Here is a 22,688-nt window from a genome sequence, read left to right as displayed (position 1 = left end):
CAATATAGGAAGGCAAAACAGTCAATAAGAATATAACAGATTAAAATGAACATCTGAAAAGTAGGCCCCCTTACCACAATCTCCATTCCCAAACTCCAGAAGGGAGGCAGAAGCTGCTCCCCAGTGGTAGTGCAACCACACCACCCCACCCCCTACCACCCAGGGATTGTTGTCACTATCTTGTGTGAACCTCTGGAATCGTTTCTGTCAATAAGGTCATCTAGCCCAAGATTTTCAAACCTACTAATAGAATCAAGAAGGCGGATTACAAGCACCATTTTTTACAAAATGAATTAGTGGAGAATAGAAATTATCTGAATGCTTTGCCCATGGCATGGGTAAATAAAGTTTCAGGAAACGCGTTTGTTATATATGTGTATCTCTGTGTGCACATGTGTTCTGGATGGCAGTATATGTCACTGCCACAACCTACCCTGGCATCAGATGCATGGCCTGGGCTCATTGGCAGAGAACAGAGGATGCCCAACAAATGCCTGGGCCAAGAGAGGGTGCCCTGTGGGACAGATGCCAGTTTAGATGCTCTGTCCCAGGCCAGGCCTGCTTGCTCTCCAGAAGTGGGCTCACGTCTGGAGAAGATGAACAGTCAGGAAGTATAACTGTGGAGCCCTCTCCATCTCTCCACTTTCAAACCTGGCCTTTACTTTCACACCCAGTCCCTTCCTCAGTTCTCTCCCAATTTTTCTCCCTTTTCACTCTTGCCTTCCAACCATTCTGCTTTCCTTCCTTCAACTTGTCTACTTCCTCTCAGCCTGCCAGTCCTTTCCTCAAGTTTCTACTCTTCATTTGACCTTCTTTTCCTTTCTTTCCCACCCTTCCCATCCTTTTCCAACCCCTCCTCCTTTTCCAGGACACACACACAAATGTTTTTCAGACAATTCAGCCTTTACTTTATTTTTGAAAATAATCCTGTATCTTCAGCTTTCTTTCATGAGGTCAAGCAAGAAACAAAAACACACAAATCCCTCTCCATACTGCCATCTGCTTCCTAGCCTGTAAGGATATGGGACTGCATGGTGGGGAGGCTGGGTCTCATGGTTCTGGTCTTGGCTGGAGGAGACAGGGCCACCACAAGCCATGGCTACAGGAAGGAGCCTGTACACAAAGCCCAAGGGAAGGAAAAGGGACACAGGGAGTGAATTCCTTTTCCATCAAGCCAGCACCAAATCCTTCTATGGCAACAGGAAAGAGATCAATTTTTAGAGTGGGGGATGGAATGAAGAAGTGAGCAGGGGACTAGAGTCTCTCTGAGGAAAGATGAGGGAGGGTTGTCCCAGCCACAAGAGAGGCTTTCCTTCTGCCACCTTTTCCCCCAGAGCTGGTGATAAGCTGAGGAGACCTGGCTTTTCCCCTTCACTTTTTCATCTTAGAATCACAAATTGCTGGGCTTCAGGGAAAGAAGAAATGAGACATCACAGGGTTAAGGAGAGATGGGAAAAGGACCCAAGTGGGAACAAGAGTGACAAGGGCAGAGGCAGTAAACCCTGACAACTCTGCAGCTCCATCTGGTCCTGAAGGTGGAACCCCTTTGGTTAGTTGCCTCAGATACATCCTTTTCACATAAAGGAGGAAGGTGGGGAAGGGGGAAGAAGTATGGGAGAAGGACTCATGTCCGGCTGGAAGAGCCAAGGTAGAGGACAAAGAGGCCTGGTTAAGAGAGTTAAATTTGCTGACCTCTCTGCAGATGTCCTAGAAGAAAACTCCGGACATGGAGGTTTCTGGCCCCTACAAGCCCAAGTCTCTCCCAACCATACACTGTTTTCCTGCCCAGTACCCTCCACATACCCCAGAAAGTTTCCCCTGATCTGACCCCCCCTTGAGAACAGGAGAATAATCTTCACCCTATCATCTGTGCACTTGAATGCCACTCTTAAAAAAGAAAAATAAAATGAAAATGGACCCAAGAGGGAAACACACTGGACAGTACAGCCCGGATACTGCAGTCCTGCCTCAGCCTCTGATATGGCCCAGGAAGGGACCCAGGAGTGGTAAACAAGTGATGCTAATTCCAGCTAGGATCGTAGCCGTCCCAGGTCTGTGGTGGCGCCAGGTGAACGCGGCGGCCCCGAAACAGGAAGCTGACAATGCCCCGGTAGCCAGCCCTGGGGACACCCGATTTGAGGTCATCCATAACACCCAGGGCCTTGGCAAAGGCCTTGAAGCTGTCCTTGCCTGTGTACTGCACTCGCACCTCCCCTAGATCCTTCCTCTCATTGGTCCTCACTTTCTCCACCTGTAGCTGAGGAGCACCGTAAACACGGGCAAGGAAATCCCGGTCATAGGCCTCCTGCTGTAGGTATGACAGGTCCAGCTGGGTGAAGTGTACAAATTGCTGGTTCAGTTTGATGAATTTGAGGTGCTGGTCAAAGAACTGCCCGTGGCTCACACCCTTGCGGCCAAAGGTCATCGTTCTTGAGATTTCGGGCCGCACACAGGCCCGGCCCTGCCGCTGCTCAGGCCGGCGCATCCAATCATCCCAGAAGGCTTTGGGCCACTTGGGCTCCAACTCAGCCCAGAGTTCGGCCAACAGCAGCCAGCCCAGGCCAGGGAAAAAGTCTGTGCGGTAGAGCAGCTCGGGCTTGCTTGAGTCCACCATCTGTTCCTTGCCGTTGTCATTCCATGCAGACACACACCAGAGTGAAGGGTCAGCCTTCAGCAGTGGGTAGGTGGCCTGGAAATACTCAAAGAAGTCTGGCGCCACCTCCAGATCATCCTCGACCACCACAGCTGCTGGGAACTTGAACTTGTGGAAGATCTGGTTCAATGCCCAGCGGTAGTGCCGTGCAATCTTGTAGTAGCCTTGAAACTTGCGGTGGTCGGGTGGCACGGCAATGTTGCTCAGGTCGGGCTGCCGGATGTGCGTGATAGTGCTGCCGTAAGAGGCAATGACCTGGGCCGTCTCCTCGTGCCCACAGTCCTGGCTAACAATGATAGGGAAGTGCTCAGCTGAAGGCCGATAATGCAGCAGTTTGTCCAGGCAGCGCCGGACAGTGCTGCGGTCACAGGCGATGACAAGGATAGGGATCACAGCTGGCGATGGAGTCACAGGCACACGCGGTGGGACAGGAGGGGCTGCAGTGGGCATCTTCCACCGCTGGCTCCATACAGCATGGTGCTCCCTGATCTGCTGCAACAGCTCCCGCTGACGCTCCAACTCCACCTCAGCATCCTGGGCCAGGCGGATCACCTCATGCGTGAGGCTGGAAGGATCATCATCAAGAGCATTGTCCAAGGGCAGCCTGCCAGGCGTGGGGCGTGTCCAGAAGAAGAGGAGCAGCAGGGCGTTCCAGGCTACAAAGAGGACAGCGCCCCACAGCACAAGCCCTGCAGACTGCTTCTTCAGCATCCTGGCCCCCACGGGGGAGGGCAAGGGCAAGGGGAGGGCTCTAGGCTGCCCTCGGCTCACTTGGCTCACTCACCCACCGTCCTAGGGATGCTTGCTCTAGGCTCTGGGATCAGGAAGCAGCCATGCACCTATGGAGAGGAGAGAGAGAACCATCACCACAAAGGCATATGGCTGCATATCCCCAGAGGTAGAGGAATGTAAGGAGCAGAAACAGGCCAAAGAAGGAAGAGGGAGGCCAAGAGGTTGACTCCATATCTCCCTCAGAGAAGAGCTGCCCTTCTCCTAATCTAGGGGATCAATCTGCATAGGAGAACAGAACTAGGCTGACATGCTCCACCACTCTGAAATGAGCTAATGAGAGCTTAGAAAGCAATATATGTTTGAAGGGAAAGCACATGGTGATGTTGGTGGAGAGAGAGGGAGCAAAGGAACCCCAATTCCTCCCTGACAGATTTTGCTTCCCATTTACCATCCAAAGCCTGAACACTGGGGGTGGGAGGGGGGAGGAGGAGCAGGAAGGGGTGAGACCACCTGCCTCTCATTCTCGTATTCCTCAAACCAACCCGCCCTAAGATTATCGGTTTGAAAAATCAAGTATCACACCTCACTGCTAAAGTCAGCATCTAACTTAATATGGAAGCATTAGAGGATTTCCCACTCATGTAGGGAACAAGACCAAGATGCCCAGGATCTCTACTACTATTTATCCTTCTGCTGGAGGTGTTAGCCAATATGGTTGGACTACAGAAAACAATTAAAGGGAGAACAGTTGGAAAAGAAGAAAAACTATGTATATTTGCTGATGCAATGAGAATATGCCTGGAAAACTCTAAAGAATCAATGATAAAATCCAACCTAATCAGTCAAAGAATTGAACAAGGTAAGAGGATATAAAAATTAACATGAAAAAAAAAATTCAACGCCTTTTATAACCACAAATAATAACCCACTAGGAGAATTCACAGATGAGAAAACCCCATTTACAATAGCCATGAAAAAGATAAAATGCTTAGGAGTAATCTTAAGGAATGTTTAAAAGCTATAGAAAGAAAACTAGTATTCCTGACAAACATCCTTTGTTCTTGGTCAAACCATCTCAATGCCATCAAAATGTCAGGTATAATTTCAATAAAAATACCTCCTTTATAGAGTTAGACAAGTTGACACTAAAGTTCATACGAAAAACTAAATATGCAAGAATATCTAAGAAAATACTGAAAATGAGTTTTAAAGGCAGCCTTACCAGTTATTATTATACTGTGCACTAAAATGCTTCTAGATTTAGAACATATGTGGTACTGGTACATAAACAGACCATCCAAAGGAATAGAATTAAAAGTCCAGAAGTGGACCCAACTGTACGGAAATCCAGTGTATGATAAAGAAGATATTTAAAACTAATAGGGCAAAGATGAACTTTTTAGTTGTTTTTAACTATTATGTTGCTATTCGGAAAAAGATAAAGTTAGACCCAAACTCGTGAATAAATTTCAAACAGATCACAGCTCTAAATATAAAAATAAAGGTATACAAGTGCTAGAAGAAAACATGGGTGAATTCTTCTATAACCTGGGTATAGGGAGAGGCTTTCTATTACTCAAAAGTCAGACGCAATAAAATAAATGATTAATTTCACTATTTAAAAGACTTTTGCAAAGCTAATAAAACTGTAAGATGAGTCAAAAGACAAATTACAAACTTGGTACATCAAAAATAAAGAGCTAATACTCTAAAAGAAAAAGAAAGAGAAAAAAAACAAAAACAAAAACTAAGGGGAGAAATGGCCAAAAATCCTATAGAAAAATGGGCAAAAGGACAAGAGCAATATCAAAAAGACTTAAAAATGGCCCTTAAGAATATGAAAAGATGTTCAATTTCACTCATAATAAGAGAAATGCAAATTAAAACTAGACCAAGATGTCATCTCACCCGACTGGCAAAAATTCAAAAACATATCCTTCTGTTCTCTCAAGAATATCTATTGAAGAGAAATTCTTAATTTTCATATGTCAATTATCAGGTCTTTTTTCTTTTTCTTTCATGGATCATGTTTTTGACACTGTACCTAAGAAATCTTTGCCTAACCCACGGTCACAAAGATGTTTTCCCTATTCTCCTCTATAAGGTTTTACAGTTTTAAGTTTTACATTTAGTTCTATGATTTATTTTAGATTAAGGATTATTGTATGGATCTAATGTCCTTTTACAGCAGTATGGAAGTTCATCACAATGCTAAACATAGAGTTAACATTTGACCCAGCAGATCCATTCCTAGGTATATACTCAAGAGAAATAAAAACACATGTCCACAAACAAACCTACATGGGAAATGTTTACAGCAATTTTATTCATAATCGCCAAAAAACAGAAACAATCCAAAGGTGAATGGATAAGCATATTGTGTTTAATTCACAGAACAGAATACTTATTAGCAATAAAAAAGGAATAAATTTGCTACACACAGAAAATGGATGAATCTCAAGATGATTATGTAGAGGGAAAGAAGCCAGACCAAAAAGAGTACACACAGTATGATTCCATTTATATAAAACTCTAGAAAATGCAAATCAATCCATAGTGATAGAAAGCATATCAGTGGTAGGCATTATAAAGGAGAATTAGGAAGCTTTGGAAGATGATAGACATATTTACCTTGACTGTGGCAACATTTTCATAGATGTATATATACATATACTAAAATTTATCAAATCATGCATTTTATATACATACAGTTTACTGTATGTCAATTACACCTCAAAAAGCTTATCTTCTAAAAAAGTCTGTATTGGGTCAAGTGACAAAATTGTAATATAGATAGTAGATTAAAATATTACATTGGTGGTAACTGACTGATAACCATACTATAGCTAGGTAAGAGAATATCCCAATTTTGAGGTAATATATACTGAAGTATTTAGGGGTAGAAAGCCATGATAGCTGCAACTTATTCTCAAATGGTTCAGAGAAAAAAAAAATCATGTATATACATGGAGAAACAGCAAATGGAGCAAGATGTTAATAGATGAATCTTAGGAAAGCAAATATAAGTGTCTCTCTATATCGTTTCTATTCTTGCAACTTTTTTTAAGTTTTGAAATGACTTTCAAGTGAAAAGACTTTTAAAAAAAATATATGAGGGCATGGCCCACAGCTCTGCATCATCTCATCCATTACTATAATATGGTCCCAGCTGGGCACATCCGTAATGGGGAACCTGGGACAATCAATTTGCCCTGATCTACTCATTCACTCAACAGTATGCATCATGCACCTGATCTCTGCCAGGCTCTGGGAAAGGACTGGGGCACACATCCAACAAGAAAAAGGCATGGTCCCCAGATCCCATTTACTTGAAAGATCTGAAACACCCTCCAATTCTCAGACAGCTGCTATTTCTGACCATTCAATGCTCCCTGGCCTTCCTGCCTTCTGGTCTCAACCCTTCACAACCCAAAGATTCAGGTGCTATCCCCTTGTGCCAGCAGCTCTTCCAGTTACCCTTTGCCTCCCAATCTGTTCTTTAACCCTAGTCAAAAACAAAACAAAACAAAACAAAACAAAACACCCCTAATCAAACCTTTGGGCCCCAGACTTAATCTCTATATTGCTAGGCTCTCAAGGCAGCAGATCAGTTTTCAAAAGGCTAAACCTGAAGCGACTCTTAAGTGCCCTAAATTCTCTCTCGAGTCTACTCACCCAGCCCCTGCCAGCTTCCGCCACCATGCATCTTCCTCCAGGAAACCAACCACCCCACAACTCCAGAACATCAGTCTTCACTGAAACCTCAAGTATATTTCCATTTTACCATGTCATTAAATTCCCATTTTAATCAGGGCTAATATACTAATTAGAGTTTCCTGGAAGAAGAGACTCATAGAAGGTTTCTTTCTTCTTCACAACCCCTCAGGATGTGCTTAATGTTAGAATTTTCTCTCCAACCTTATGGCCAGGATTCCCTATCCTCCAACTTCCTGCTTTCTACCTGACTAGGTTGGGAAGTATCTACACTAAAAGGGATGGGGGTAACTAGAAGAGAGACTGAGCTCCATTAGCTAGAAATTTTAGCCTCAGGGCCTGATAGGTGTGCCTGTCGCTGATTTATTAATGACCACCTCAGACTAGCAAACCCTCCAAACTGGCAGCAAAACCCCAAAGAACGACATCCTCTTCTACTTTTCAGATTTTTGTAAAAGTCTCCCTCTTCTCTAGACATTGGGAGGAACTATGTGGCTCATATTCACTAACCTAGACCTAAAAGATCTCTCCCATCCTGCTCACCCAGGTAGATCAATCTTCTCACCGGCCCTTAATCTTCTCACCAGTCCTTCAGTGGACTGGATTCTTACCAAGTCTGCCAACATACAAAGGGGCTGCATCACCCACAGGAAAAACTGCTCCATTCCAGCTCCGGACCCTTCCTTAGCTATCAGGCCCTTGTTCTCCACCCTAAGGCCCTTTCCATAAGTTCTAAAATAGAACTCATTGCTCTTGCCATAAGAAAACACAACACCCTTGTTCCCTGGTCCTACCCCACCTTTACAAACAGACTCATCCAGAGTCCCAATGCATGGCAGTTGTCCTTCTGTTTATCCATATATTTTCCAGGATAGGATCCTCAACTCCATCCCAACGTTAAAAAGTGTGCACATACATAAGCACACAGAGTCTCCAGTGCGCAAAAGGGATTATCAAGGTTAACTCTTGGCCAGCAGAACCAATTCACTTCTCCAGAAATCACTCTTCTGTCCTGCTCAGGCCACCATTAGGAAGAGAGGGTAGTAACAAGAGCAAGCCAGACAACCTGTGGTAAGTACTTGGCATCACCCTGTTACAGGGTGATGTATCTGAGACTCAACTTTCTCACCTCTAAAATGAAAATCATAACGGAATACATCATTAGGTTGCTGTTGAGGATAGGAGATAATTCATGTCAGGTGTTTAGAACAGTGTCTGCACAGGACAGTGTAAATGTTAGCCAGTCACTCATTTCTCCCCTTTCAGTGGCTCTCTTTACTACACTCTACTAGACTTTCCTCTGCCCCTGTCCTCAAATACCTGAGGCCTTTCTTCTGGCCCTGTCCTCAAATACCTGAGGCCACCCTCAGTACCTCTGCACATGTCTGGTCTGCTCTTCCCTGTCTTCTTTACTTGGCATGCTCTGACTTATGTTTCTGCCAGGATATGATGCCTCTGGACTAGGCAAGGTCCAGCTCTCCTTCATAGCCATCAGCGCCAGTGTAATCACTTGGTCAACATCTCTGGCAAATCCCCTAGGCTGCGAGCTACTGTAGGATGGGACCAGCTCTACCAGCACTGCCAAGCTGCTTTGTTAAGATTCTTTGCCATTCAAGAGATTTGCCTATGACCTAAAACTAGCTGCCATGTCACTCCATACATATCTGTAATCCCTTAACTGCAATTCCTAAAAACAAAGAGATGAGAAATAAGTTTTCTAGACTCATTTGGCAGTAAAACCCAATCTAACCTCATTTGGCGAAATCTGATCTCTTCTAATGTGAGGCTATTTATAGTCTTTATTTAACCCACTTGGTGTGACTATCCATATATTTTGCTACAGAAAAATTGACATGTTTGATTACGATGTGCTGTACCAGACCATCTTTTTTAAATCCAAAAATTTCTAATTTTTTTTTATAGATTTCCCCCTCCCCCATCCTCACCCTGCTGTTTTTTGTTGTCTGTGTCCATTTGTTGTGTGATCTGTATGTATTTCTCTTTTTTGTCTTCTCATCTTTGTCCTCTAGGATTCAGAGGAATTCAATTCTGGGGTCCTCTGATGTGGAGAGAAGTTCTCTGTCAATTGTGCCACCTCAGTTCCTGGTCTCTGCTATGCTTCACTGCCACTCTTCCCTTAGTCTCTCTTTTGTTGCGTCATCATCTTGCTGCATGACTCACTTGTGCGGGCACTCATGTGCACTTGGTTCACTATGCAGGCATTCATGAGGGCACTCAGCTTACTGCCTGGGCACTGGCTCACTGCTCAGGCATGCTTTCTCTTCTTATTTTTCACCAGGAGGTTCCAGGGATCGAACTTGGTTCCTCCCATATGGTAGGCCTCAGAGGCCTTATCACTTGAGCCACAGCTGCTTCCCAAATTTCTAAATTTTAAAACATACCTAGCCCCAATAATTTCAGAATTATGAAATGAAAAAAAATGAAGTTATTCACTGCCATCATCCCATTCTGAGCCTTCATATCCTTTAATGTGGACACTCTTTCCTTAGTATGAAATATTGTTTTAACCCTGAATTCTTGCTGTCCCTTCTCAGTTGGCCTTGCTTCCCTCAAAGCAACCTTTCCAATACCAACAGAGTATTTCTCTTAAAGTACATACCTGGTCACAACATTAAACTACCTTGAAAATCATCAGAGGCAGCCCTGCCCAAAGAATAAAACTTAAAACTCATTATGATACACAAGGGCCTTCACAACCAACTCAAACATCATTTTCTAAACTTCACTCTCAACTACTAATCCTATGGTCCCTGACCTCTGGCCTTAGCAGACTACTTACTTCCCCACGATGTACGTGTGTATAAGGCTACGTCTTTGCTCCAGCTGGTCCCTCACCCTGAAGTGTTACCCATAGCCCCACCTGCAAGCCACCCACACAACCTCTAAGGCAAAGAATGCCTTCCATGGCATCCCAGGCAGAGTCAGGCTTCCCTATTACTGCACTCCCACTCTCTCCACATTGTAAGAGAATCCATGGTCCTGCTAGCTCTCATCTTACTCCTTAAAATAAAAAGGTTTTATGACCTCTATACCTATTGCTATGCTTGCACATACACAAAGGTCAAGTGGCTAGATGGAGAAATGCTTGATTAACTCAATCGGGAATAAACAAGACTGAATCAGCAGCATGGAGGGACAGATTACATTTTCCAAAGATAGATGCTCTATATTCCATGCCACATGCTTAAAAGTGACAATGACACCTCTCCCTCACAAGGGACACTCCTCCATGTTCCCTCCCTTTGATTCTGGGTAGATCTAGGATTACAGTAGAAGTGATGCTATGTGACTTCTGAGGTTTTTGCCATGCCTGCTCTGGGAATGTGGTCACCAAGGTAAAAGGAAGCCCAGGCCACGTGGACTTGACACCTATAGCCAGTCCAGTTAACAACCCCCCAGCAAAGATCCCATCTGACAGCTAGCATCAAGGGAGGAAATTTTCTAGATGATGCCAGGCCCTCACCATCCAACTGCAACCACATGAAGACCACAAGCAAGAACCACCTAACTGAGATATTACTGAAAGGACTGTGTTGTTTTAAGTCACTAAGTTTTGGGGTGGTGTGTTACACAGCAATAAGTAACTGAAACAGAATCCACACGACTATGACAAACACAGTAAGTGCTCTTCCCCACACTCTGCTCAGGTCTGAAGTCTAAATTCTAAGGATCCTGTCTCTACTCACATTCCCTTCCTTATTAATAATCTATTGCTGAATAAGTTATCCAAAAACTAAGTGGCTTAAAACAACAGCAACTATTTATTACCTCTCACAATTTCTACGGACCAGGAATTTGTACATTGGGGCAGAGAGGGGATGTTCCATCTCTGCTCGGGATATCCAGGACTTCATATGCAAGACTCAAAAGCTGAGGGCTGAACTTACTAAAGGCTCATTCTCTCACATGTCTGTAGGTTGATATTGGTGGCTGGCCAAGACATTAGCTAGGGCTGCTGGCTGGAACCTCTCCACATAGCCTCTACATATAGTTTGGGCTTCCTCTTAACATGCTGGCTGGATTCCAAAGATAACTGTCCTCAGAAAAAGAGCAAGCCAGGTGGAACTGTATCTTTTTAATGATGTAGCCTTGGATCTCTTCTGCTTTATTCAATGAAAAGAAGAATTACAAATCCCTGTCTACATGCAAAGGGAGAGAACAGCCCACCACTAAATGGGAGGACGACAATATCAAACTGTTAAGAACATGTGGGATGGGATACTTACGGGTGTGGCCATTTGGGGAAAATACAATCTGCCCCATCTTCCTTTACTAAAATAAAACAACAGTCCTTAATGCTGTCCTAAGTCCCTGATTGATATGCTACTCTTTATTTGCCTGTAAGGCACAGACTCAAACCTGGCTTTGATTTGTTAGAAGTTTCACAACTCATTTAGGAAAGTGATACAGCTGGTCCACACCATGAAGTATAAAGACAGCTGCACTGTGGTGGGAGATGAGAAGAAAGACTTTTCAGTATATCAAAAGCTCAGGTGTCCTCCCATGGCCCAATGGGAAGACTGGGGGAGAGTGTAACCTATGGTGTGGACCACTGACCATGTGGTGCAGCATTGCTCAGAGATGTGTTCGCCAGGTGCAGTGGATGTCCCATGATGATGGAGGTTATTGTTGTGGGATGAGGGAAGTGGGGGGTATATGGGGTCCTCATGTTTTTTGAATGTAACACTGAAAAAATAAAGACCAAAAAAAAAGAAATTACAGAAATCTAAAAAAAAAAAAGAAGGCTCATTCAAAATCCAGGTGGCTCTGTGCAGGTCCCACCAACCCCAATGAGTCTCAGATTCTTCATATGAAGGACTGCTTAGGAGTTGTGAGATCGCTTTCTAATACCTGGATTCCACGATATTCTCCAGCCAGTTCCCTTTTAAAATCCAAGTGAATATTGGATAGGAAATTTCCAAACATGAGCAAGAATGGAGAGGTCATACTTAGCTTTGAAACGAAGAGAACGTTAATAGCCTTTCCGCTCAATCTGTGCCTTGCTTAGTATGTTAAAAAAAAAAAAAAAAACTGCTTTAAAAAAATCTAAAAAGTATAGAAAACATCCCAGATAATAGAACTAAATGAATTCCTTTCTTGTTCGTCATTATTAGACTTGTATCATGCACCAGGTTCCATAATTTCAGAAGGATGGAAGAAATGAAAGGGAGTCAGAGAAGATACACTAAATAATTCAATAATTCCTTTAGGAAAGGAATGCAGGTGATCACCCTAAATAAGAAAAGGCTAAAGGGAAGTACAATACTAACACAACAAAAAGAACTGGGATTCATACAAACTAGCACTAGTAAGGCAGGTAACCGGGCAAATCACTTGACACACTGTGCCTCAGTGCCCTCATTTGTAAAATGAGAGGTAGGTTCAGTTACCTCCAAGGTCTCTAATGATGTCGAGGATGGTGCCAATATCCCCAATGCCCCAAACAGGAAATGAGTTTAAACTGTTGCACATGCCACTGAGGTTGGACATATTGCAACGCTTTCTAAACGTGGGAATAAGACCCAGAAACGGGGATCCAGATGAGCCGTATGGGCTTCCTTACTGGTCAGGCAGCAATGATTCACGATAGGAGACATCCAAGAGCAAAGGCCATGTAGTCCGAAAAGTATAAACAGAAAAAGAAAGCTGTTCTAAAGGAAAGGCTGTGTACACACCACGGAGGCAAGAATTAACTAAGGTGGTGCCTCACTCTGACTCTATTCTCCGTTGGAAACAGACTGCCCGGTCACCGTGCCTCTGCTCCAGAGTTGCTAGGACCCGGCCCTGCCCGTTTCAGGAGACGTCTACTCCACATACACAGAGCAACAGGTGGGAAAAAAGTTTTCTTGTCTATTTACATATTTCAAGATTGATTCAATCTTGCTATTAAGGCTGAAGTAAAGAACCGCAAGCAACTTGTGGAAAGAAGGCTGGGGGTGGGTTTGGAAGGAACTGCCACCTCCCATTCCCGCTCCCCAAACCCTCTCCGGTAATTCCATCTCCTCGCTGCCCCGCACCCGCGGACGCCCCGCGGCCGAGTTTCACAACCGCCTCCCGGCCCGCGGAACCCGCCCTGCCGCCAGCAGCTGGAGGCCCGGGATTCCGTAAACAGCCAGCCAAGTTCCGAATTCCCCGCCCGGGAAGAGGACCGCAGCCCGGACGCCAGGCGATCCGAGCCGCTCCCGGGTCAAGCCCTTCTCGCTGGGGCTCACCCGCATCCCAGTCTTTTGCAGGCGCGAAGGGCTCGGAGAGGGGCAGCTTCTCAGCTCGGGACCCGACGCCCCCGGAGCGCCCTATCGGCGCCGCGGGGCCTCCTTCAGTCAGTTCCGTCCTCCTCCCGGCAGGGCCCCGGGTCCCCCGGCCCCTACTCACCAGGTCTTCCCAACTTCGCGAGGCCCGAACTTGGCCAGCCCGCCGGGGAACCAGCCCCGTGCCCTGGCGCGTCCCTGGCGCGTCCCAGGCGCTCCCGCGGCTGCCGGCGCCTTCCGCCTGCCAGCCCTTCCTGCGCCGCGGCGGGGCCAGGGCGGCCGGCGGGCAACGTGGCCCTTCCCCCGGGACGGGCGGGGGCGGGCCGAGGGGCGGCGCCTGCCGCCCCCTTCCGCGCCCCAGCCGCCCCTTCTCGCCCCGCAGCCTGGGCCTCCCGTACCCGGCCGTCCGCTCCCCGCCCGGCTTTCAAGACCCGCCTCCTCTCCCAGACTCTTCTCAGCCACCCGCCGTCTAATCCACCCAAGTTCTTCCTGGGCCCTCAACTTTGGAAGGCGGTTGTGGAGGCAAACTTACCAATGGGCGCATCCCTACTCCCAACCGCCACTCCCAGTCCTTCGCTTCCCACCCACCCCAACTCCCCCCACACACACCCTGAGCCCCTCTAAATCAGACCGTTCCAGGCGTCTCCGCTGCCCCCGCCGGGCGGAGTGGGAAGGCTGCGGGTAGCCTTTCTAAGGAAGGCCTGCCAGCCCTGATAGGGCGTTCACCAAACCCAAGTCCAAGGCTCTGAGGCGCAGGACCCTCCACACCAACCCCAGAACCCTTGCTCTTGGGCGGGAAGCTGCACTGATGAGGGCAACTGAGCGGTGCATGGCGCAGGGATGTGAGAACAGTAGCCAGGGTGCCAAGAGGGAAGCCAGGGAGGAAACACCTGCTGCCAAAACCAGGCAAGGGCCAGCTGTTGTTTCTTTTTCACAAAAATTTTTTTTTCCTTTGGGGGTGGGGAATGTGCCAGTTGTTAGTCATGAGGAAAAGAGCAGACAGAGGTGACAGGACTGTCCCCAGGGTATGAACTAGACCCAAAGAGTCCGGAAGGAATCAGTCAGTCTTTTCTGGTAGCTCTGTAAGAGATGAGGAGAGAGAGGGGGCAGAAAAGCATGGTGGTCTCTACCAGTTTGGTAATTAGAGGGGAGGAGGGTAAGGAATTTGAAGAGGAAGGTGGTCTGGTTGGAGGAGGAGGGGAAGGATAGATGTAGGACCCAGGCAATCAAGGGAGCAATACATCAAATATCTTTGACCTGAACCATGTGCAAAGTCTGAGAGGGGAAGAGGAAGGAGGCAAGGATAAAAGAGGGAACTGAGTGTCAGTAACAGGTCCAGTGCAAAGAAAACTGAGCCCTGGATTCTGCAACAGGCCTTTCAGTGCAGTCCAGGTGCCAGAGGGTGAGACATTTCAGGACTCAGAGAGGTCTGTTCATTCCTCATGCTTGGCCCACTCACCACCAACCCTGCTCCGTCCTACACTATATGACTCTCTGGAGAAGCCTCAGATCCCCACCACCCACCACTCTCATCATCTGACAAGAGAAGGAAGGGTTGAGGAGCTGAGAAACTACTGTCTACTCACTACGGGTGACTTTCTGAGAAGGACAGAGTCCAAGGCTAGCCCCACCATGTAATCAGGACACATTCTACTGGCACTAGCCCCTTCCCCTAAATATATCCTTCACCAGTGTTCTAGAGGACTTTGCTCACTAACTTTTATCTACATGAAACCAGGAATCACGCGGCATTCTAGAGAAACATAAGGCAGGGCATGCTCTAATGGGACCCTGCAAAAAAGGGAGAAGCTTAAAGAAATATGCTAAGGGGCCACCAGGAACAGAGGGCCTCCATATGCCAAGACTTTCCTTGGTCTCTCCTTTAGCCCTCACTAGAGGTTCTACAGAGTGTGCATTATAATCCCCATTTTACAGATGAGGAGCTTGAGGTTCAGGGTAAGTGACAACTTGCTGAAGACCATAAGACCTAGGGAGGGGCCTGACTAGGTTTTAAACCCAGGCATTTCTGCTTCCAAAGCTGGCACTCATTCTCTCTCCTCCTGGACCTCTGAGCTCAAGTGCTCTCTGAGGTGGTGCTGTGTGTCCAGCACAACAAGCGCACAGAAGACAGCAGGCAAATCTTTGTAAAAGTAGCATCAAAGCTGACCTCTGAAGGAATAGAGAGACAGAAGCAACTATGCTGACACATGGTTTCCAACTAAGCTGACTGTATAGACTGTGACTGGAGACCCAAGCCCACATTCATATGCCAGCCAAAGGCCTGTGTCTGCACATCTGCCCTCTCTCACTTTCTTTATGAAAGGAGTTAGGGGGTTTAGGAGTCCTATACACTCACACTCTGTGTCATGGCAAGAGGGAAAACAATAAAGTTTCCTAAAACGGTAAAAAGTTGAGGAATGCTGGTTGGTAAGTCTAAGATAACATGACTTAAAATAACTCTCCAGGAGTCGGACTTGGCCCAGTAGTTAGGGCTCCTGTCTGCCACATGGGAGGTCCACGGTTCAAACCCTAGGCCTCCTTGACCCGTGTGGAGTTGGCCCATGCACAGTGCTGATGCGCGCAAGAAGTGCCCTGCCACGCAGGGGTGTCCCCCGCGTAGGGGAGCCCCAGGCACAAGGAGTGTGCCCTGTAAGGAGAGCCGTCCAGCGCGAAAGAAAGTGCAGCTTGCCCAGGAATGATGCCGCCCACACAGAGAGCAGACATCAACAAGATGATGCAACAAAAAGAAACACAGATTCCTGTGCCGCTGACAACAACAGAAGCGGATAAAGATGACGCAGCAGCAAATAGACACAGAGAACAGACAACCAGGGCGGGGGTGTGGGGGGGAAGGGGAGAGAAATAAATAAATAAATCTTTAACAAAATAAAACAAAATAAAATATAAATAAAATAACTCTCCAGGAGAAAAGACATAAGGGGCATGTTGAAAGGTGGGGTGAGACCAACTACCCCATGAGATGTCAGATTCCCCCCTTTAACAATGATCCCTCTCCATCTAAAGCACTGTAACAGAAAACAGGATGGGGACTGTTTTAGTTTTCTAAAAGCTACTAGGAGAACTATACCAGAAATGGGTTGGCTTTTCAATGGGATTTCTTAGGTTAAAAGCTTACAGGTCTGAGCTGTGAGCGTCCAAATCCAGGCATCATCAGAGATGCAGTCTCATGGAGTTACAGCTGTGGGCAATCAAGCACACAGCAGGGCACAATGCCCGTCGCTTGTCTCTCCTCATTCTTTCAGATCTTGTCTTTTCAGCTTTGAGCTGCTCCATCTATGGCTTTTGTCTCTCCTGGGTTCATCAACTTCTGGAGGCTTCTTTCTGTCTCTGTGGCCTTCTTCCTCTATCTGCAGCTTTTTATCCCTCTATTTATAAAGGGCTCCAGCAAGAGGATTAAGACCCAGCCTGGGTCCCACAATCTAATCAAAGCTCCTTAAGTAATTTAATCAAAAGGTCTCACCTATAATAGGTTTACATGCACAGGAATGGATTAGTTCTAAGAATATGCTCTTCTGGGACCCACCCAGCTTCAAACTATCAAAGGGACTGTGATGGCTTGGAGCTCTGTGTCCCAGAAAAGCATATTCTTAAACTTAATACATTTCTGTGGGTATGAAGCCATTGTAAAAAGGACCTTTTGATGAGGTTACTTCAGGATGAATCAGGATAGGTCTTAATCCTATTACTGGAGGCCTTATAGAAAAGGCAACAGAGAAAACATAGGAGCCCCCAGAAGCTAGAGGTCAATGGAACCCAGAAGAGAAAGGAGAAGATGCTGCCATGTACATTGCCATGTGATAGAAAAGCCAAGGAACCCCAAATATTGCCAGACAGACAGAAGACAATGACCCTGCGAGAAAAGCAATCCTTCCAGCCTTTGAAACCATGAGCCAATAAATTCCCATTGTTAAGCCAACCCATTGTATGTTATTTGTTTTAGCAGCTGGGAAACTAAAACAGGGAGTATTTGTGCATCATCACTCACATCCCATCTCTACAGTCCTTTGTTTGCTTTAGAGGGCTCTAAATGCCAAGGCTAACATGAAGATCTAAGAGTAGAAATACCCTGACTGCAAGGGGCTGTCCCAAGAAGAAAGGGCCTGGTTAGAGAAAGGGGAGAGGTGAATTCTTGGATGAAAGCAAGATAAAACATTCGGTCTGAAAGGCAAAAAGCCAGAGGAATAAGTACCAAATTGACCTGGGAAATAGAGGTCCTAGCATCTGGTGATGGATATCTCAGTGGGGGAAGGTAACAAGGGAAGAAGGGCAGAAACAAAGAGCCAGATGCTTGGATTCTAGAGATGAGAGTGGGACTGGAAAATGTGAAACTGGAAGAAATGGGAGGATCAGGTCATAGGATAAGAAAGAACTAGAAGGGACAATACTCTATTCTGCCTACCCCCACTACTATCCAAGAGAACTGGAGAGAGAAGAAAAAGGAAGTGCAAATGGCTGTAGAAAATTTCCCTTCCAAAAACCATGCCCAAGATATTCTGAAAATGTTTTACAATTTGCTCTGAACTTATGAGCTATCTTGGCTTGAAACCACCAATAGAAGTAAAAGCAAAGTTTTCAATCAGTGTTCTGTTCTCCCCTTCCATCCTCCCAACATCCCCTGCCCACCATGGAGACCCAGGAATTCAGCTTAAGGCCAAAGAAATACAACAATAATCACTGAGAAAGGCCAGTGAAAGGTAACTTTTGGTTGAACGACTACCATTGCCTTTTAGAAGAAAGAAAGGAATACATAAATCCAGTTAAAACACACACACAACTTTTGGTTAAAGCCAATCACTGGTTCTGGCTAAAAAGCCTGACACTGTGCCTAAGCAGGGTCTAGAAGGACAAGCCCCAGCATCCTGGCACTCCTGTGCGAATGGCAGTCTTGAGAGTACTGTCTTGTGGAACGATAAGGCAGAGGGCAGAACTAGTATTTCGGTGGAAGTGGCAGGGGAAAGAAATTCCGGTTCAATACAAGGAATAAACATCTTATCAGAGAGGCAATGAGTTCTCCCTGGAGATCTGCAGCAGAATCCAGATGCCCCTTGTCAGATCACATGCTTTAGAAACAGCACAGCACTGGTTATTAGGTGATCACAGTGTCTGGCACTCCACATTCTTAGGCAAATCCTCCCTGCTCAGAGCTTCTGTATTTCCCCTCACATATCAAACTGGGAAAATAATCCCTGCTCTGTCTTCTTCAAAACAATGTGGTGAGAGAAAAATGGGTGCAAGAGACTGGACACTTAACACAATATAAGCACTATACAAATACAACACAACTTCTTAGTACTTCAAGTGCTCTAAAGCACTCACAGACACTTACAGAGCAGTATGACCTCCAGGGGAGGATGTGGGATCCCACAGATGGCTGAGGGGGCATCCTGGGCCACACATCTCTATATCTAAGTAAAGATCAACACAATGAACTTACTTTCTAAAGTAGCAGCCTTGCCTCAAGGGGTTGGCCCAGGCATTTAGCGCGAAAGAAGAGGGAGAATTCAAGACCAGTGACCACCCAGGTCTGCCTGTCTACACTTCAGGCAACTGGGGGAAGTCAGGAACTCCAAAGGCATGGATGGAAGAAAAGAGGAGAAAGATGCAACAAAAAAATTAAGTCTTAAATACAGGATTTGGGGCTTACAAATGACCATAGTGGCCAGCCTATAATGAATATGAGACCCTAGTGTTACTCAGTTTGTGAGAAGCAAAGAGATGCTAGAAGATAAGTCTCCTGTCCCACGTGCAGGCCACCTGTGACAGTTTGAAGTTCCTTTATGAATCCCAAAAAGAAAAAGATTACATTTTTGAACTAATCCAATCCTCTGGGTGTGAGACCCTTTTGATTGGACTACATCAGAGAGGCGTGACTCAGGCTGAGTCTCCACCCTTTCACTGAGTCTTATGTAAATAGAGACCCAGAAAGAGAGAGACACAGGAAAAGGGAGTTCAGCCATTTTGATCCAGTCATGTGAGAGAAAGGACTCCAAGTTTTCTCACTGAGCTCAAGGAGAAGCCCTGAGAGGCTCCAGGAGCAAGGCCCAGGGAGAGATGATTGATGGGTCACAGCTGAGTTCAAGGAGAAAGTAGGGCAAGACTAGCACGTCGCAGAACACTAGAATCAAGAGTAGCTCACTTTGGTGAAAAAGCATCTCTGATGGTGCCTTGATTTGGACATTTCATGGCCTTGGACTTTTAAGTGTTTACCCCAAATAACCCTCCTCATAAAAGCCAATACATTTCTGATATTTTGCATCAGTAACCCTGGGGCAAACAAGACACCACCGCTGTGTCTCTAAAGGCTACCTCTGCTTTCTGCTCTGTTTGTTATCATTGAGAAAAGCAGGCATTTTGCCTAAGTAAATGAGTTCAGGGATGGAGTTAGGTAGGGAGATAGGAGGGTAACTATGAACAGGTCTGCTCTGAGTGGGAGTACAGCCCGTGAAAATACAAAGGGCTAAGCGATGTCTGAAAAAAAACTGTGATCTTAAAGAGGAAGAGAAAAAATTAGAATATGGCCCAGAAAGGAAAGACCCAGAACTCACTCCAAGAAATGAAGTCTCACCTCCCAAGCAGATACTTCGCCATAGAGGCTTAAACATCTCTCCACCCTTTTAAATCTGTAACCCCAAAGAAATACACCACCAAGCTGACTAGAGAGCTATAAGAGTGCTTGGAGGCCAATGCAGTATCTGGCTGAATCCCCTCAGTTTATATGCTCCTTGGGTCCCACCAGCCTGTTTCTACAAGTACTGTTTAAGCAGCAACAGGATAAGACAAATTCAGGGCAGGCTTTTAATTAAAGATATCTTCTAAGGGTTTTGCCAGCACACTAATTCAATAAAAGAAAAGAACTCTTAATTTAGAGCTCTTCTTTATGCAACAAATAGACACAGAAAAGGAGTTGTTTTATATGTACATGACTCTGGGCACTTTATGAAATCCATCATTTTTTTCATTTGCTCCTTGCAAGAAATCTGCAAAAGTTATCCACCTTTTGCAGATGAAGAGAACACAGCAGATGTGAACTGACATATCTTGGGTGGTACACTAAGAAAGACAGAGAGAGCGAGCACTGATTCCCAAACCTGTGTTCTGTCCCTCTGATCCTTCCTTGAGTTTCCATGGCTAAGCACCCTTAGAGGGGAAAGAGAGACATTTTAGGAGAGTATCTAGACCATTGCCTACCTCCCCTGACAGTCCTAGTCAGTTAGTTCCCCAAAACAGAGCAGCCAGCCTCTGTCTGGTTAATCCATAAGTTTTAGCCAAACTGACTTGGAATCCTATTATCTCAGTGTTGAAAAGGCCCTTAAAGGTAATCTAATCCAACTTCCCTTGAGAATTCTGAGTTCTTTTCAGGTCCTTCTTGCCCTCACACTCACTAGAAACCAAAGTTATTGCCATTGGTCACAACCCCGTTCAGGGTACTGCTCCTGCCTGGGTAAGGAGAAGTTGGGAACAGGCCTGTGAAGCAGAGTGAAGCAGAAGTGAAACTTAACTCTGTGCTCATCTTATCACCAGGGTCAGGGTTATCATCAGGGCACAGGAGGCGCCCTGACCTCCTGAACAGCAGTGCCTCTAGCCTATGCCCCACTCACCAATTTTTGCACAGAAGCTTCAAGACAGCAAGCAGAAATGAGACTGGAACCTTACCTCTCTTCTCTTCGCTTAGCTGTTTCCTGGAGATCATCAAACACGCAACCAGCACTCCATTTCCAAAGCTGAGACTCCCAAATCAGATCCACAAAACAAAGTGCAATTTCTCTTATCCTGGTCCAAAGTCCACAGCTGAATGGGCCTTGAAAGGGAGGAGTCTGGGGGGGAAGGGGTGTGTCCAGGCCCCTCCCCCCCCCCTTGCAGGCTTCAGTGCCCCTCCCTGGGGTCTGTTACATCTCTTCATTCAACTGGCATATCACCCACAGTCTGGTGACCGGCTGACAGATCCTAGGTACTATCCCATCTTTTGATCAGGGAGGGGAAGTCATCCACCGTGAAGACTGGCCCGTCTTTCTTCTGCCCAGGCTCATCAGAAGAAACATGCCTAAGGACCGGCATGGCCCAGGGGATTGGTTTCTGTGTTTACCTGTGGAATATTTAAACATTATACTCTCTACTCTAGTATGGACACAAATGAATTCCTAAAACTTTCTAGTTCTCCCTACCTACTTAAATTAATTCCTTTCCTATGCTGTCATTAAAAACCTTTCATTAAACACGCCACAAAGATATATAAAGTACCTGCTTCTTTCACAGGCTGCACCTCAGGATAGTTACCTTATCTCTTTCTCTCTCACTCTTACACATAGACACATAAATATATATGGCTCTTACCTATTCTAACTGCAGAATAGTAGTTAAAAGCACCGATAGAGTGTGGAGACTGTCTTTGAAGAAATACATAAAAGATCGACCTTTTGCAAAGAAATATATAAGTATTTCCTGTCTAAAGCGTCACACATTAATGGTCCTGCGTCTCCCAAGCTTCTTAAGGGTGTTCAGTGTTTTAATCGTTCAGCTCTCTCCAACTGAACTAAATCCATTCCGGACCCAGATGTTACCACCTTACACATTCATTCCTCGCTCCCTCATTCTTCAACTCCCCGCCCCCCCCCCCCCCAAGTCCCAAGGCCTCCCCCCTCCGCTTCCAAAACAGTGACAAGGATAAAATTCCCAATCTCTGTGAAACTTCTTCCCAGGCCCACTCCTGAGAGCACTCTCCTGGAATGTTTGAGGCCCGAATTCTGCCCGCAGTTGCCCCACAGTGTTCCAATTTCTCAGTTCTGGAGCCCACTCGTGCCGCCCCCTCCCCTCTAAGTTTATTCCTAGACCTAGACACACACACACACACGCACTCTCGCACTCTTCCTGTATGGGCGTGGCGTCCACATGACCCCCCTCTAGAAACTTAACTCCTCCCACCCTTCTCTTCAGAACCCTGTGCTCTGTGTTCACGGAAGAGGGGGTGACAACGCGACCCCCCTAACGCTCCGACTCCCACGCCTCTAGCGCGCGGACGACCCTCGCCCTATCCGCACTGGGTCGTTACCTGGATCCCGCCAGTCCAGTCCGGGTTAGGAGTCGGGCTAGCTCCGGGGGGAAGTCCAGGCCCCAGGCCCAGTCCCCACCACCAGCCCAGGCCCCACCCCCTCGACCCCCGGCGGCCTGGCCCTCCCCTCTCGCTCCCTTCCCCCTCCCACCATCCACCGCAGCCACTTCCGCCCGGCCTCCGGAAGTGGGGCCAAGGCAACCGCCACCTCCCCCTGTCTCTTGTTCTCCACCCTACCCCCTCCGCCCATCGC

The 22,688-nt window shown here is 46.4% G+C and overlaps 1 protein-coding gene across 3 annotated transcripts; it reads right to left on the bottom strand.

Annotated features, from left to right (window-relative positions):
- Window positions 1–884: 884 nt before the first annotated feature.
- Window positions 885–22,629, bottom strand: MGAT1 (alpha-1,3-mannosyl-glycoprotein 2-beta-N-acetylglucosaminyltransferase). 3 transcript variants are annotated; one of them, XM_058283708.1, is made up of 3 exons: window positions 22,436–22,629; window positions 21,043–21,472; window positions 885–3,492 (listed from the first exon to the last, which is right to left on the bottom strand). In XM_058283708.1, exon 3 carries the CDS (start codon window positions 3,362–3,364, stop codon window positions 2,021–2,023), a length of 1,344 nt encoding a protein of 447 aa, XP_058139691.1. In that variant the 5' UTR covers window positions 3,365–3,492; window positions 21,043–21,472; window positions 22,436–22,629; the 3' UTR covers window positions 885–2,020. The 3 variants fall into 3 exon arrangements, with proteins under 3 accessions (XP_058139691.1, XP_058139695.1, XP_058139699.1); XM_058283712.1 differs by lacking the exon at window positions 22,436–22,629 and adding an exon at window positions 21,721–22,251; XM_058283716.1 differs by lacking the exons at window positions 21,043–21,472; window positions 22,436–22,629 and adding an exon at window positions 13,493–13,641.
- Between the last annotated feature and the right edge of the window lie 59 nt (window positions 22,630–22,688).

This window comes from Dasypus novemcinctus, chromosome 2 (genome assembly GCF_030445035.2).
Source record: "Dasypus novemcinctus isolate mDasNov1 chromosome 2, mDasNov1.1.hap2, whole genome shotgun sequence".
Classification (NCBI taxonomy): Eukaryota; Metazoa; Chordata; class Mammalia; order Cingulata; family Dasypodidae; genus Dasypus; species Dasypus novemcinctus.
The sequence above is the reverse complement of the archived record's forward strand: the minus strand, read 5'-3'. Positions and strand labels throughout refer to the sequence as shown.

Excerpts from the sequence above, each read along its gene's own strand:
- MGAT1 (XM_058283708.1), bottom strand. The coding sequence starts at position 3,364 with ATGCTGAAGAAGCAGTCTGCAGGGCTTGTGCTGTGGGGCGCTGTCCTC.